The 17497-nt window shown below is 38.5% G+C and overlaps 1 protein-coding gene across 1 annotated transcript; it reads left to right on the top strand.

Moving 5' to 3' along the window:
- Positions 1-15560: 15560 nt before the first annotated feature.
- On the top strand, positions 15561-17240 carry LOC128652512 (posterior protein-like). The gene has a single exon (XM_053705448.1). It carries the CDS (start codon positions 15561-15563, stop codon positions 17238-17240), a length of 1680 nt encoding a protein of 559 aa, XP_053561423.1.
- Positions 17241-17497: the final 257 nt, after the last annotated feature.

Genomic DNA, 17497 nt, shown 5'->3' on the forward strand with positions numbered 1-17497 from the left:
CAGCAAAAACAACCCAGGTTGTTCACCAAAAATGGGCCGGCACCTAAACTTACATTCTTGCTTTTCAAATAAATATACCAAGAGAATGAAGAAAATTTGATAATAGGAGTAAATTAGAAAGTTGCTTAAAATTGCATGCTCTAGCTGAAACACAAAAGAAAAAATGTGGGTTCAGTGTCCCTTTAAAGTGTTTTAGCATGCTCTAGTAGCCAGATGATGAAATGTTGTTCAAATGAGCAGGGGTTAATTGTTGTACTCTGGTTGTGCAGATGTTTCTACTTCTTGCTCATCTGCACTGCCAGATCCTGCAACATTGTACTTAACATTAAAGTGGTATCTGACTCTAAAAATGGAAAGGGGTTAACTAAAAATTGTTCTAGAAATGATACAAAAACATACATGTTTACTGTATATAGCCATATACGTGCTATATAAATATATAAACACACACACAACTATATGTTATATGCAAAGATGTGCACTCACTGCTCACATTATTCATCCAACAGGGTGATACATAAATCAAGTAATATGCAAAGGCTTCTCTTCTCTGGAGTATGGTATAAACTTTATGTATGCAAACCAATTAGTGCTCAGTTTACATTTGATTAATCAAATAATAAAAATAATAAATTATTTTTATAGATAAACACATAGGTAAAGTGAGGTAGAGGATCACCTAAGCAAATATACCTCCACATAGAAAGTTATGTCCAAGATCAGACATTTAAGGTAACTCCACCCATTCCTTAATCCAATAATCAAATAATAAAAATAAAAATAATAATTTGTGTTTCTCAAATTTTATGGATTAACACATAGGTAAATTTAGATAGAGGATCACCTAAGCAAATAGACCTCCACATAGAAAGTTATGTCCATGGTCAGACATTTAAGGTAACTCCCCCATTCCCTAATCCATTAATCAAATAATAAAAATAATAAATTATTTTTATAGATAAACACATAGGTAAAGTGAGGTAGAGGATCACCTAAGCAAATATACCTCCACATAGAAAGTTATGTCCATGATCAGACATTTAAGGTAACTCCACCCATTCCCTAATCCATTAATCAAATAATAAAAATAAAAATAATAAATAATTTTTATAGATAAACACATAGGTAAAGTGAGGTAGAGGATCACCTAAGCAAATATACCTCCACATAGAAAGTTATGTCCATGGTCAGACATTTAAGGTAACTCCACCCATTCCCTAATCCATTAATCAAATAATAAAAATAATAAATTATTTTTATGCATAAACACATAGGTAAAGTGAGGTAGAGGATCACCTAAGCAATTAGTACTCCCCAGAGAACTGCTCTTAGCAGGCTCCACCTGTGATAAGAACCAAATTGGTTGCTTATTTTAATTTCATAATATTTTTATGAGAAAAAATAAATAAACACATAGGTAAAGCAGCCGTCACTTTAGGCAAAAAATCATAAGGGTGACAGTAATTTTAGGCAGCTTTATTACCTTTGATTACCCCTATGGAAATACGTAAGGATTCCCCACCAGATTTATGTCTAAACACATAGATAAAATTCCAATATCACTAACAAGAAAAAAATGTTTTGTTTTTTTTTGTTTGTTTTTTTTTTTGTTTTGTTTCAAAATATGTGTAAGCCAGTCAGTAATCTGCTTCTAATTTATGCAGACAAATACAAATAAATCAAACCAATCAATGAATATACAATAAGGTACCTGTATTCAATTAACAAATTAAGTTAAAGCCAATTATCTGCACTGAAACGCCATATAAGCGCTCCTCAGTGCTCTGTGGGCATACCCTCTGATGAAGTGAATGTAATTCACGAAACGCGTAAGGGCACGCCCACTTCTGACGTCACTTCCTGTCCAGGGAGACCAAGCTTCAAACACTTCAGCAACGGACCCTGTCACTGACAGGCTAAAGAATCCACATCCATCCGGATATTGTGAGCTATCTAGAGCTCAAAAAACCACAAGGAATCATCATCTAGCTGTATTTACAGCAGTTCATGTAACTATTTATTACGGTTTTCCATCATAAACACCAACTTATCCACCTGAACTCTGGGAGCTTTTCAGAGCTCAAAACCACCGCAAGGAATTTACCTCCAGCTGTACTTACAGCATCCTATACCACAATATCACTAATTTTTATCAGCAAGCTGTTTTTGCACCAGCCCTGATAAAAAAAACTCACTACCGGATTTAAAGAAATATACTATATTTCATCTGCTCACCTATTTCTGTCCCTGATCTGGACTATTATCAAAGAGGATTTCTGTTTATCATTTTTTATTGGACATTAAAAAATAAAAGTGTTTTTATTTTAAATTTCACTTTGTGTCCTTGCATGCATCATTTATACACATCTCATGAGTGCTGCAATTAATATCCACAATTGATCTCATAGTATGTAAACTGAGCACTAATTGGTTTGCATACATAAAGTTTATACCATACTCCAGAGAAGAGAAGCCTTTCAAGTATAAAGAAGGGGAAAAGAAATAAACAGCAACAAGGAAAGAAATCCAGCAAAAAGAATTAAAGTGTCTCTACCTAACTCCAGAGAGGAGAAGTTTGTCTGAAATACCAACATATTTCTACTCCAGGGATATCAAGATTTCCACCTGCTAAAAGTTTCTGCATACCAGCTGGAAACATCTTTACCGCAGATAGGGATTACATCCCCTCCATGCTTCCAACATACCTCACATGTTTGAGGTTAAACAAGGTGAGCACATTTAAATCTCACCTTTAGTTTTTGATTGCCTAGTACTGACATACTGCACCATAATTTGTTTTTGTTTTTGTTTTTCTCCATTCTATGTGCGCTGAACTCTGAAACTCAACTCTATATATATATATATATATATATATATATATATATATATATATATATATATATAAATATATATATATATATATATATATATATATATATATAGATATATATATATTTGTTATATAATAAGATTCACACACTTCACTGAGCTACACCCTGTTATATTATAGAATAATACATTCAATGTTTCAAGATCTGTAAGATGTAAATTTTACAAAAAAATTTGACTGTATATAAGTAATGATGCACAATACAGGTAACGAACATCCGTATATGTATCAACACATGTTGCACACTTGAGAAAAAAACAGATATAGCAATTAATGGCGGTCACACAGCTCAACTCCCAATATCTATAGAAGTAACACAAGATAGTTATTACGGACCTGAGAGCTCTTATTTATAGCTGCTTGTAATAGAGCAATAAATCTATGTAGAGAAAATGGGATACTATTTACTATGATATGCAAAGACTATTGCATCATCAAAAGAGTCAAATTTTAAAAAACAATCAGCTTGCTTAGATGTCCAAGTAGTATCCCTTATTGGGCTCCAATCCTACTTACATCCGGCTACCTCAATTGTATGAGGTAAGTTAGTTGCACCACTGTTGGATCAAGTTGAGGATTTCCTGCCGGGCCACCTCCGCTTAGTATCTCCCGGTTTCTTCTCTCACCGACAGTCCCAGTTATGCTTTGGTGTTAGCTCCGTGCAGCAAATGTTTTTCCCCCATCCAGGTAGTTTCAGAGTATAAAGTGGAACAGAAAAAATAATAACATAGCGTAACTCTGTTACAATTAAATGTTTATTGACATACAGAGTGCTACTTACAATAATCCACCTCAATCACTATAAGGTATCACATATGCGTTTGATAACAAATCTTTTCCAGATGTAATATCAGTTCGGTTATGCTTAACCTAAGAAGTTTGTACAAAAATATAAGGCAATATGACACTTAAAAGCCACTGGTTGCTTAATATATATGCGCAAATCCAAAAAGTGGTAAATAAAAACGCTTGTAGTAGCGATATTTCTTTAAAAAAGATATAATGTAAAATAACTTTAAAAAGTGTGAGCAGCCGAAACACAACACTTTATAACACCTGACGCGTTTCAAAGCTACATACACAAACGGGGAACTTGCCTAGATGTGCTAATTTTCTATGCAAAAATTTGTATTGATTAACTTTTGAGACATGGAGGATTTTAATCTCCGATTTTTATCTTCCTCATAATTTTAATTAATTTTTTTATTTAACCCTGCAATTAGCTTTACCTAAGCAGCAACCAGAAATCTATCTCCTACTGACGAGTTCTAAAAGAACGAAACAGGCTGTCTAGTGAGTGGTTTCTGTTTTGCTGCAATAGTCCTGTTAAGTGATCACTGTGTTAAAACAGTATTTGAAGCAAAAAACTGAGATTTTGCATATCTAATTTGCATATCTTACACAGAATCCTCTTGTGCCTTGGAAACAATGTATGTGGAGTTTTACTGGGGAAAACACAAGCGGGGAACATGCCTAGATGTGCTAATTTTCTATACAAAAATTTGTATTGATTAACTATATAACTATATATATATATATATATATATATATGTATATATATATATATATATATATATATATATATATATATATATATATATATAAAAAAGAAGACGTCCTGACTGATTGACTGACTCAGCCCAGCTCAAACCGTTTAACCTAGGAACATGAAAATTGGAAGATACGTTGTTTTTATGATGTAGGCACCCACTAAGGAAGATATGCATCCTTTAGGTCTATGGTGGTCATAAACTAACCCTCCTGAACTAGAGGGAGAATAGAACGAATAGTTTCCATTTTGAAGGACGGGACCTTGAGAAACTTGTTAAGAGACTTGAGGTTTAGAATAGGTCGAAAAGTTCCCTCCTTTTTGGGAACCAAAAAGATTTGAATAAAATCCCTGATCCTGTTCTGCTAGAGGAACTGAGATAATCACTCCCAGAGAGGAAAACTCCCTTACACAGAAGGCCTCTCTCTTTACCTGGTTTACAGATAATCTTGATAATATGAATCTGTCCCTGGGGGGACAAGACTTGAATCTTATCCTGTATCTCTGGGAGACTACATTCACTGCCCAAGGATCTGGAATGTCGCAAATCCAAGCCTGCTGAAAGAAGGAAAGCCTGCACCCTACCTGATCCAAAACTGGATCGGGGGCGGCCCCTTCATGCTGACTTAGTGTCAGCGGAAGGCTTTCTGGATTGCTTACCCTTGTTCCAGGGCTGCTTAGCTCTCCATGAAGTCTTGGCTTGCTCAGATTTAGAAGACGAGGAAGATCTCTGTCCCTTGAAGTTACGAATGGAGCGAAAATGATAAGTCTGACGACCCTTGGGTCTATTCTTCTTATCCTGTGGTAAAAAAACTCCCTTACCACCAGTAACTGTGGAAATGATCTCTGCTAAACCAGGACCAAATAAAGTCTTACCCTTAAAAGATAGAGACAGAAGCTTGTATTTGGAAGTCACATCCGCAGACCAAGACTTTAACCAAAGGGCTATGTGGGCTAGTATTGCAAAACTAGAAATCTTGGCTCCCAGCCTAAGAACTTGCACACTGGCATCACAGATAAAAGTATTAGCCAGCTTTAGAGCCTTGATCCTATTCTGGATCTCCTCTATAGTAGTCTTCTCTGAAATTGGATCAGACAATGAGTCACACCAATAAGAGGCTGCACCAGCAACTGTCGCAATACTAGCAACTGGTTGCCACTGCAAACCCTGATGAAGTAACATCTTTCTTAAATAACCCTCCAGTTTCTTATCCATTGGGTCTCTAAAAGAGGAACTATCCTCTAGAGGAATAGTAGTTCTCTTGGCTAAGGTACATATAGCGCCCTCTACTCTAGGAACAGTGTGCCACAGATCTAAAACTGAATAAGCCACAGGAAACATCTTTTTAAACACAGGAGACGGGTTAAAAGGAAAACACCGGTTTCTCCCATTCCTGAGATACAGTATGTCAGACATGCGATCTGGAACAGGAAAAACCTCCACAGATTTAGGTTTGACATCAAAAACTCTATTCAGTTTATTAGCCCTTTTAGGAGCATCTGCAACTGTTTCAGAGTCATCCAAAGTAGCTAAAACCTCCTTCAAAAGAAAACAGAGATGATCCAGTTTAAATCTAAAATTAACCTCCTCAGAATCGACTGTACTAGGAACTGCAGATTCTGAATCGGAGATCTCGCCCTTAGAAGCTGAAGAGGAATGATCCTTGCTAGATAACTGAGAAAGACTAACCAAATCAGTCTTGGTGGAATCAGAACCCATAGACATATATTTAGATTTCCTCTTCCTTTTACCAGAACTAGGTATAGCACTTAGGGCTGCACAAACTGCAGAAGTCAACTGCACAGCAAAATCCTTAGGCAAACAATAACTCCCAGAAACTGACTGAGAGGAACCGCAGGGCACTGCATGTGAATCTGTCAAAGACTGGGATATGTTAGAAGTAGGCTGAGACAACCCCTGAACAGCATTATCCTGAGAAAAAGAAGGCTTAGATAAAGAATTTTTATCCCTAGATAATAAAACCTTATTAAGCAAGGGGAACAAAATTGCACAGGAGGTATAACCTGGGCATCAGCACAATAAAGACATTTATTAAATGACAGAGAAAGCTTGGGATTGACATCCATAGTAAATAAAATAGCCCTTATACTCAAATTTCAATATAAAACATAAGAATACAATTCTAAGCAAAGATAAATAATTATTAAGACCGGCACCTCTACACCCCAGCCATGCTGGAAAGACTCACCCAACCAGTAACAAGGAATACAATCCACACCAGCAGATAAATTCTGTTCAAACTGCAAATCCTAGAAAGCTGCAAATATCAGAGAGATGCGACAGTCAGAAAAAACGATCTAATGCCAGAAATCCGTCTGTCCCCTTGAAAAACTGGCTTCCAAACAACCAGCTAGAAACAAACCGTTCAGCACTCAGGAAGTAACTGAGCGGTCACATGACCTCAAATTCAAAAGTGAGATGCAGTAAAAAGAACTGCCAACAACTTCCTTAAATAGATATTACCCAAACTAAATAAAAGGTAATCTTGGGCAAACAAATCCCCATTACCAAAATCAAAAAAGCCTTCACATGACAGAACAATGCCCTGAACTGAACTGCTGCCCAATAAATCCCCAATCTTTAAAAGGGATGTTCAGTCCCATAAGGATCCACCTTGTTATCTAAGTATCCTTTTTTTTTCACTGACATAGCCCTGTAGAAAACAGAGTAACCCACCATGGTTTTCTATATAGGGGTTGAAAAATTGTTGAAAGTAAAGACCACCTCGCCATCTTCCAACTGCTAAAAGCCATCATTACTCTTACTAAAGAGAATTACATGGACACAGAATAACCCCAATCCTGAAAAGTACCCATTAAAGGATTAACAACTTGATTTCTTCAGACACCTTCTTCGCACATCACCTACAATGTTACACAGGCAAAGAATGACTGGAGATGGTGGGTAGTGGGAGGTTACTTGAAGCTTTGCTGGGGTGTTCTTTGCCTCCACCTGGTGGCCAGGAGTTGAATTCCCACTAGTAATTGAATGGATTTGTAGACTCTCTATGCCATTGGAAAGAAATTGGTATTTAGATTCTCCTTGAAAAATAAAGAAGGGGCGGAGCTAACTGCCGTACTGAACGGAAGCATATCTGTGGAGCTCCGTATTTCAAATTTTATAAAAAGCAGTTAAAAGGATTTTAATACTATAATATTCAGTCCCATAGGAGTGTTTTACCCTGCAGGGCATTGACATTGCTCTTTCGATATTTAGGAGCTTTACGTTTATTTTCATCTCTCTCTCCTTCTCTCCATCAAGAGGGTGTCGTGTCTCTTTGCACCCCGCACCAGGCTCCACAGACCCAGCCTACCTGTTGCAGGAGAGATCAGTTACCCAAGCTACAATACAGAGCCTTTTGAGCTCCGGAGGGTCGGGGATCTGCTCCGGAGCTGAAGATTAAGCTACACTGTGCAGCGCTGCTGCACCAACTGCCTGGGCGCTGACATCGAGCCAAGGGAGTTAGTTGAGGCTGATAGGATGCGGCCTCCCGAGGAGACAGTACCGGGCCTGATTGGAGTAGGAGGCGGTCGTCTCCGGAACACGTACAAAGTAGGTGTGAGACCGGACAGTGAACACGGAGGTCCGTGGAGAGCCGCTGGTATTCGGAAATACAGGTTGGCTGCTTGGCGCGAACGGCGGCCATATTGGTCTGATGCCAAAGCAACAAGAAGGCCTGTAAGCTAGGAGCACCGCAGACTAGAACTAACACAGCAGCAGTAGATTTTGGAGAGGCTGCCAGTGAATCGCCTTGACCACGCTTCTAATACAGTCAGCTGTGGTGAGGAGACAGACATCGTGGACAGCTTGGGTGAGACCATAGCCTTTAGGCTGCTTCCTTTGATATTTAGTCTCTGTCCCTTATAATACTTACAGCCACCAGCCATAAACTATAGCCATATACTGGCTCACTCCTAGCTCACTAAGATAGGTTTGGGCCCCTTGTACGTTTACTGAAGCCCTACAGTGCCCCATTTCCTAGGGGTTTATTTTTTTTTATTTTATTTTTTTAAAGGACCCCTAAAATTAAAATTAAAATTCTAATTTTTCTACTTCAGCTGTGTAACCACAGGAGACTTTTTTTTGTGTGTGTGTGTGTTTGGAACTCTCTCCTTCTCCTGGATATTGATGTGTATTACCTGCTCTAGCCCACACTAAGTAACTTTGAATATTGGGGTCAACGGACTACCCTGTATAACAGAAGTGTAAGGGCCCATCTTCACAAGTATAGGCCCGGACTTTCCAACATCCAGTAGGGCAACCCAACAAGGACCCCTCCCAATGTTCCAGCTACTGTCCGATATCACTTATTAACACTGATATAAAGTTTTATTCCAAATTGTTGGCCAACCAAATTGCATCCCTTTTACCACATCTTATCAATCCTGATCAGGTGGGATTTGTCCTCAGACGAGAGGGTCCGGATAACACTCGCCGTCTCTTAAATATTCTTAGCCTTTCTTCTAGCCTCCGCAAGCCTTTGTCGGTTATCTCTCTCGACACCGAAAAGGCCTTTGATCGGGTGCGCTTGTGGTTTTTATGGGAGGTCCTTGTGGCCTTTGGCTTTCCTAGTGAGCTTATCCGAGCAATTAGGGCCCTTTATTCCTCTCCCTCTGCTTTGGTAAAGGGGCTGGGTTTCCAGTCAGCCCCATTTGATATAACAAATGGCACCAGACAGGGCTGCCCCCTGTCGCCTTTACTGTTCGCTATGGCCATCGAGCCGCTAGCAGCACAGATCAGAGCCGATCCACTAATTAAAGGTGTCACTCTTCACGGAACGGTCCATAAAATAGCCTTATTCGCGGATGACGTGACCATATTTTCGTCAGATCTAAAACGGACTATGCCAAGATTACTACAATTAGTAGATTCCTACAATGCCCACTCATATTATAAACTAAATTTAACAAAAACTGAGATATATACACAAGATATCCATAGCTCGCACTTATCCTCCTTGAAGTCCAAGTATCACTTCAATTGGACGGAATCCTCAGTCCTCCACTTAAGAGTTAAATTATCGGGTGACTTGACTCGGGTTATTAAAGAAAATTACTTACCCCTACTGACCGAACTCCGCTCTCTCAATAAAACTTGGAACTTGTCCCACGTTTCATGGCTAGGCAGGATAGCAGCGCTTAAAATGTCTTTCCTGCCTAGACTTACATATCTATTTCGCTTTCTCCCCATTAAGGTTCCAAAAGACATCTTACTGCAGTTTCAAGGTGAATTTACTAAACACATCTGGCATAGTAAGCCACCTAGAGTGGCCCACAAGCTTCTTTAACTACCTAGGATCGGGGGTGGTATAGGCTCTCCCTCTGTTCTTAGATATTATGAGGGCTCTATGCTTACCCATATTGCTCAGTGGGGAGTTAAACAATCTACAAGTAAATGGAGGTCTCTTGAGCAGGCTTCCTTACCCTATAGTTTAAAAATCAGAGATCTGATCTGGACTCCCCTACACTGCCGTAGGGAATTGGGTATTACCAACCCCATCATCTGTGAATGCCTAAAGCTTTGGGACAGCCTTCGTCACTTCACACACATAGCCCAACACCCTTCTCCCATTACCTCTTTGGCTGGACTCCTTATGAGTTTACAGGATACCCACCCAAATAGATGGGCCCAATTGGGGATCACTACAGTGTTAGACCTTTGGATTTCCAACCCAAAGGTTGGTTTCAAGCCCATTTCTCAGATTGGAGAGGATTGTGTACCACCTCAGTATTTCTCATTTGAATACTACAGAGTCAAAAGCTTCTTATTAAGTTGGGGCTTCAATCCTACTCTAGCTCGCCCACTGACCGCCTAGGAATCCATTTGGAATCTAGTAAATAGACTTTGTGGCCCCTTATCATTTCACTATACCCTTCTGGGTTCATCCTCATCTCCAGACTCTCTGGCCCACCTATTGAAATGGGAGGCCCTTTTGGGGATGACCACTTCAATGGAGACTTTGGGACGCACCTTTGAACTTACCCGTAAAACTATCCATTGCACTACCCTGTTTGAAACATATTACAAATTGCTAGTACATTGGTACTACGTTCCTTCCAGACTCCCATGGATGATGCTTTACCCCCCCTTCTTTCCATCCTTTTTCCCACCCCCATCCTTCCTATTCTTCAATTTACCTTAACTCTAATTTTTCTGGGGACGATATGTCCCTCTTCTACGCCATATTACTAAGTCCCCTATTTTGGGTACTTTTACTACCTCTGTTGCTTATATTGAAGTATGTATATCTTATTTGGTATTTGTTCTTGATGGACATACATGATCTTTGACTCATTGGTTGCCGTTGTAATTGTCCTTTTTCTTATATTTATTGTAATATGTGAAGTTTTCAATAAAGCATTTGAAAAGTTAAAAAAATAAAAAAGAAAGAAAGAGGTGTTTTACTATTTCCCCAAAATCTAAATAAACCTAAGCTAACCATTGCCCTGAAAAGGGCATTTGGATGGGCATTGCCCTTAAAAGGGCATTTAGCTCTTTTACATTTCCCAAACCCTAAGCTAAAAATAAAACCCACCCAATAAACCCTTAAAAAAAACTAACACTAACCCCCGACGATCCACTTACAGTTTTCAAAGACCGGACATCCATCCTCATCCAGGCGGCAGAAGTCCTCATCGAAGCCGGCAGAAGTCTTCATCCAAGCAGGCAGAAGTCTTCATCCAGACAACATCTTCTATCTTCATCCATCCGGCGCGGAGTGGGTTCACCTTCAAGACATCTGGCACGTAGCTTCCTCTTCTTACGATTGTCACTGGAAAATGAAGTTTCCCTTTAAGTGACATCATCCAAGATGGCGTCCCATACATTCCGATTGGCTGATAAAATTCTATTAGCCAATAGTAATTAAAGGGGAAAATATCCTATTGGCTGTTACAATCAGTCAATAGGAAAAACAGGTAAATTTGTATTTATTTTAGCTAGGTAGTTATTAAATAGTTAATAACTATTTACTAACTAGTCTACCTAGTTAAAATAAATACAAACTTACCTGTGAAATAAAAATAAAACCTAAGCTAGCTACAATATAACTATTAGTTATTTTGTAGCTAGCTTAGGTTTTATTTTATAGGTAAGTATTTAGTTTTAAGTTATTATTTAGGTAATAATTGTAAGTTTTATTTAGATTTATTTTAATTATATTTAAGTTAGGCTTAGGGTTACGTTAGGGTTAGGGTTAGACTTAGGCTTAGAGTTACGTTAGGGTTAGGGTTAGGTTTAGGGGTTAATATATTAATGTAGTGATGTGGGAGGCCAGAGGTTTAGGGGTTAATAGTTTATTTTAGTATATTTTGTTGTGGGGGGGCTTGCGGTTTAGTGGTTAATAGCTTTATTATAGCGGCGGTGTTGGCGGACAGCAGATTTGGACAGCAGATTAGGGGTTAATAATATTTCAATAGTGTTTGCGATGCGGGTGGGCGGCAGTTTAGGGGTTAATAGGTTTATTATAGTGGCGACGATGTCGGGGAGCGACAGAATAGAGGTAAATACATTTTTTAAGTGGGGGCGATGTCCGGAGCGGCAGATTAGGGGTTAATAATTTTATTTTAGTATTTGCGATGTGGGAGGGCCTTGGTTTAGGGGTTAATAGGTAGTTTATGGGTGTTAGTGTACTTTGTTTATGTTACTTTGTTTAGTTACAGCTTTGTAGCATACACGAACGGGCACACAGCGTTGATCGTGTTTTTATCTACTTTTTGCATATCACAAAATCCACGCAAGTGAAGCCATGGGCAACAGCTAGTATATATATATATGTATATATGTGTATATATATATATATATATATATATATATATATATATATATATATATATATATATATATATATATATATATGTGTGTGTATGTATGTATGTATATATATATATATATATATATACGCTACAACAACAAAGGCAAAGGCACTTACTGTAGTAATCCATTGTCAAATTTATTTATTTAAAGCCAATAAAACTCGACCTAAAGAAACCAACAATTTGTCTCGGTGTCTTTCCTTAAATTGTAATTGAAGAATTATTACATTTACTTGTGTTTTGGAAAAGATCATGCTAGAGTCATATATCATTAAGGTAGATGTTCAGTAGAGGGTCTGAAATATAAATAAATTTAGAGGCCTCAGATGGGCTTGAGTAGGGGAAGGGGATACTAGGTTTGATTAGTCATATGGTCCGTGATAAGTCTGTAGAACAAAGGGATAAATGGTTAGGTACATAATAAGTGAGGAGAAAAGAAAAAGGGGGGGGAAGAAGGGCAGAAATGGGAGAATAGGAAAAGGACTACATCTGCATCTCACAGTCTGTTATTTATAATCTTTCCCACCTTCAAAAAATATTTTTTTCTTCCCCAAGAGTCTCCCAGGGCTCCCAGATCTGTATGTACAAATCAATCTGTTGGCGAGAACTACATACAAAATTCTCCATGGATTTCAGATAATTAATTAGTTGTATCAATGGCTGCCATTGAGGTGAATTTGGATTTTTTCCAATTTCTCATGATTGATAGTTACGCGTCCATTAGAATCATATTCAGTAATGTCCGTTTAGAACAGGGACACTGTCTTAGATTTAAGTGGAGGAGGGTGACTTCGGGGGGGCAGACCCCTAGCCAGACCTAAGGAGATGCAGAGTTTGTTTAGTTTGGCCCAAAAGGGTGTGATGATTGGACATGACCACCATATGTTCAATGGGTCACCCGTCATTTGGCATCCCCGCTAGCAGAGAGGCGAATAGTCTGGGAACATCCTATGTAATTTAAGAGGAACATAATGCCAACTAGTAAGAAGTTTATAATACAGTTCAAATAGTCATACAGTGTATAAAGAGTTTAGTATGTAGATCCTGAAAGGTCATATAAGCCGGTAAAGATGCTTGTTCCAGTTCAAGCCAGCTTGGAACAGAATGAGTAGTGTTCCATTCAGAAATGTGAGAGAGTAAGCTGCCTCATAATATAACCTAATGTTTGGGAAACCGAAGCCCCCTCTGTGTATCGGATGTTGGAGAAGGGAAGCTGCTATTCTTGGGAGTTTGCCATTCCAGATATATCAGCCAATAGAATGCGAGCTCAATCCTATTGGCTGATTGGATCAGCCAATAGATGAAAGCTCAATCCTATTGGCTGATTGCAACAGCCAAAAGGATTTTTTAAACCTTAATTCCGATTGGCTGATAGAATTCTATCAGCCAATCGGAATCTAAGGGACGCCATCTTGGATGACGTAATTTAAAGGAACATTCATTCGGGAAGAAGATGTCAAATGAAGAGGATGCTTTGCGTGGGATGTCTTGAAGATGGAGCCACTCCGCGCCGGATGAAGATAGAAGATGTCGTCTGGGTGAAGACTTCTGTGGGCTTGGATGAAGACTTTGGCTGCTTGGATGAAGACTTTTGCCGGCTTCTTGGAGGATGGATGTCGGATCTTCAAAACTGTAAGTGGATCTTCAGGGGTTAGTGTTAGGATTTTTTAAGGGTTTATTGGGTGGGTTTTATTTTTAGATTAGGGGTTTGGGCTGCAATAGAGCTAAATGCCCTTTTAAGGGCAATGCCCATACAAATGCCATTTTCAGGGCAATGGGGAGTGTTGTATCATACTTTTCATTACAAGTTAACTTATTGCAAATTCAGTGTATCAAATGGAGGCCAATTCATTGTATCAAAAGGAGGTCACAGGTGTCTCCTTGGAAGGATGTGTTGCTGTTGGGTAAAGATAATGGAAAACTGATATTGATCACCAACTCTTTGATGTGAAAACATCCTGGGTGAATGGATTCCCTGGAGGAAGATTGATCATCAACAACCCTTTTAAGTGACCAATAAATGGCAATACACAAAGACATACAGATGGGAGATACACATTTGGAATGGGAATTTACAACTCCTTTGATGTACTATGGACTATAAACAAATTTGTGAACAACCATAAACAACTCCTTTCATGTACACCAAATGTGTAAACAGACTCCATCAGGAAGTTTGGTGAAAACAGCTGCTTACATGGCTTGAGGGAAGAGATGTATGAATGGGATAGAATGAATTTATACAGTATAAAAAGGGCTCATTTTTACACAGACTCACTCACTCATTTGCATACACACATACATAGACACTCACACACACAGAGACTTACACAGAAGCCCTGTACCTTTTCACTTTATGGCTATGCTATCAACTTGCAGACAGCTATATCTATGAACTCCATATTATTTGTATTTTTGTATTTCTTTTTACCTAATTACATTGTATTTTATTTGTATTAATCTTGTATTGGCTGTTAAAAATAAACCAATTTTTGCTTCAAGAATCAGCCTTGTCTCAATACAAAGACAATTGCAAATAACAGCTGAAGGCACACAAAGTCAGCAGATTCTACACTTGGCACCCCAGATGGGACGTGGATAAATCGCAAAAATCCACGTTATACCACTACTAAATCTGCTAAACTGAAGTATTGGAGCCTAAAGAAGTTTTCGTGGGTAAAGGAAATTCTCAAGTACTTAAGAATCATCTCCTGAGTGTGCAACTATCACGCTGGTTCGTGAGTGCTGCCAGATCCTGAGGTTTTTCTCCAGAGACAGCTGAGATCCTGTGAACTACATCATCGGTGAGCAGACGTGCATATCCGGTGAGTATATGTTTAATTATTATTCTGCAAGTTCAAAATTTTTTGTTGTTGTTGTTGTTTTCAAGTGCTGTGAATAGTTATTGAGCTGTTTAGTTGTTCAGTAGTTGCCGGCAGAGTAGGGCTGATCACCCTTGGTGACTGAAGTACCCCTAAGATCCAAAGGGAAACACCAGACATCTCTGAGAGGTAATTAGTTGTGTATTGCTTCAATAGGAGATCCCTCTTGGCCCGGACCTAAGATCCAGATAGGATTAGTTTGAGGGGATACGGTCAGTCATAGGAAGGAGATAATTTCACTTATAAATTTGTTGAGTCTTAGTTTGTCTTTGGCTTTTTGTTTTATTTGGTGTGTTACTCCTTGGAAAAGATTGGTAGCTTAGCTGATATCAAGTCTTTTGTTGCTGTACAATAACAGTTTAATATACTTGTTGCATTTTGTGAATTGTGCTATATAGGAAGCATGGATATTGTTGAAAGGTACATTAAGAAGTATGCCTCTGCCACATACAAAACATGTGCAGATGATCCTTTAACTCATCAGTTTAAGGATGTTTTTGTTCAGTGTGATCAGCAAAATAACAAATCCAAGCATAGGTTTTTGTCTAAAAAATCAGAAAAAGAGAAGCTTAGCAATGTTTTATCTATGTTGCTTAGAATGAAAGAGATTGCTGAGAAAAAGGAGTTTGAATGGTACACAGAGAGAGTGCAGCTTAGAGAGCAATTGGATAAACTTGAGCAGTCTATAACTGTTGCATCTGCTTCTGTCATGGAAAATGAATGTGAATGTGATGAGCTGAGTGAGGAAGTTGACAGGCTGACTGAATTGAATAGTGAACTGGAAGAAAGACTTGAAGAATGTGAGGAGAGGTGTATATTGAGAGAGCAACTAGTAAGCTCTATGGAAGAAAAAGAAATGCAGCGAGAGAATGTTGTTGCATCACTTAAGGCAGAACTGTTAGAGTCTAAATCACAGCTTTTACATAAGGAACAATGTATTTTGTCTCTGAAAGCACAGGGGATACAAGATAAATGTAACCATTACAGTAGTAGTCTAGCACATGTGTGTCCTTTAGAAGTAAATGGTACTGACAATCAAACTATAGATTTAGATGAACAGACCTCTAGCAACCCTGACAGTCCTTTGTTAACTTTAAACCAAATTCCCCCTATTCTAACTCCTCAAACAATAGGTAGCAGACAACGAATAGAATTCAGACACAAGACCCCTCAATCACTAACTAATCTGAATAGTGTTACTAACCCTGTGTCCCTCACAATACAAGACCGTACTAATCTGTGCCAAATTTTGGGTAAATTTGATACAAATGCATCACCAATAAGTTTATCTAATAAATTGGAGGCTGTAATCACACAGTACAATTTGGGAAATAAAGATGCATGTGCTTTACTTAGAGCGTGGTTGCCTTACCAGCTAGCCGCACAATTAAAAGCACCAGTGGGCACACACAGAGGTATAACAGCTGATTCAAACACAAACTGGGGAAATGTAGCTGAGAGAATAAAAGAATTGCAGCGCATCATGGGTGGCCATGATGCTAGAGGTGCTAATGCATTAGAAAATTCTAGGTTAAAGAGAGGTGATGACCCAGTTTTGTTCTGTAATGATTATTTGTCACTATATAGAGCAACTTATAATTGCCCAAACATGTCTCATGATGACACAGATTTCTTATATTCAATGGCCAATAAATGTACTTCTGTAGATTATTCCATAAAAGTAGCTCTCAGAAATGCTAATTCATACCAGACATTTATAAATATACTTAAAGATTGGATTCAAGATACAAAAGATGACAAAACACACAGGAAAATTTCTGAGATTGTGAAAAATGAGGGTAAACCAAAATTTAATGGCAAATTTTATAAATGTGGTAATACAGGCCATATCATGAGAGATTGTAGATTACAAAAAAGATATAGTGATAACAAAAAAAACTCATACAGGCCAGAACACAAAAAAACAGAACACAATAATCAGAAACAAGAGAGAAGGGAGTACCCTGATTCAAACCCATATGGCCCATTAATTAAAGAACTTGAGAAAATGAAAACAAAAATTGCAACACAACCTGAGGAGTATGAAACCCCTCTCCCAACCAACCCTTATAGAAAACAATAGGGATGTCAGGCCCCTGTCATGTCCCTAGTATGTCACCTGCAAAGGGATAAAGGTGGCAGGCCTAGTATCCAAGGTACGGTAGGGGGCCATCGTACACAAATTCTTGTAGATACTGGTGCAGCTGTTACACTAACTGACATTAAATTGACTACTGACCCTGACAGTGACCAAATATTCCTGAAAGGTTTTGGGGGGCAACTTGTACCATCAAAACACTCAGTGCCCGTAACAGTTAAAATAGGAGACCTATTGTTGAA

Source organism: Bombina bombina, chromosome 3, assembly GCF_027579735.1.
Source record: "Bombina bombina isolate aBomBom1 chromosome 3, aBomBom1.pri, whole genome shotgun sequence".
In the NCBI taxonomy this organism is placed as follows: Eukaryota; Metazoa; Chordata; class Amphibia; order Anura; family Bombinatoridae; genus Bombina; species Bombina bombina.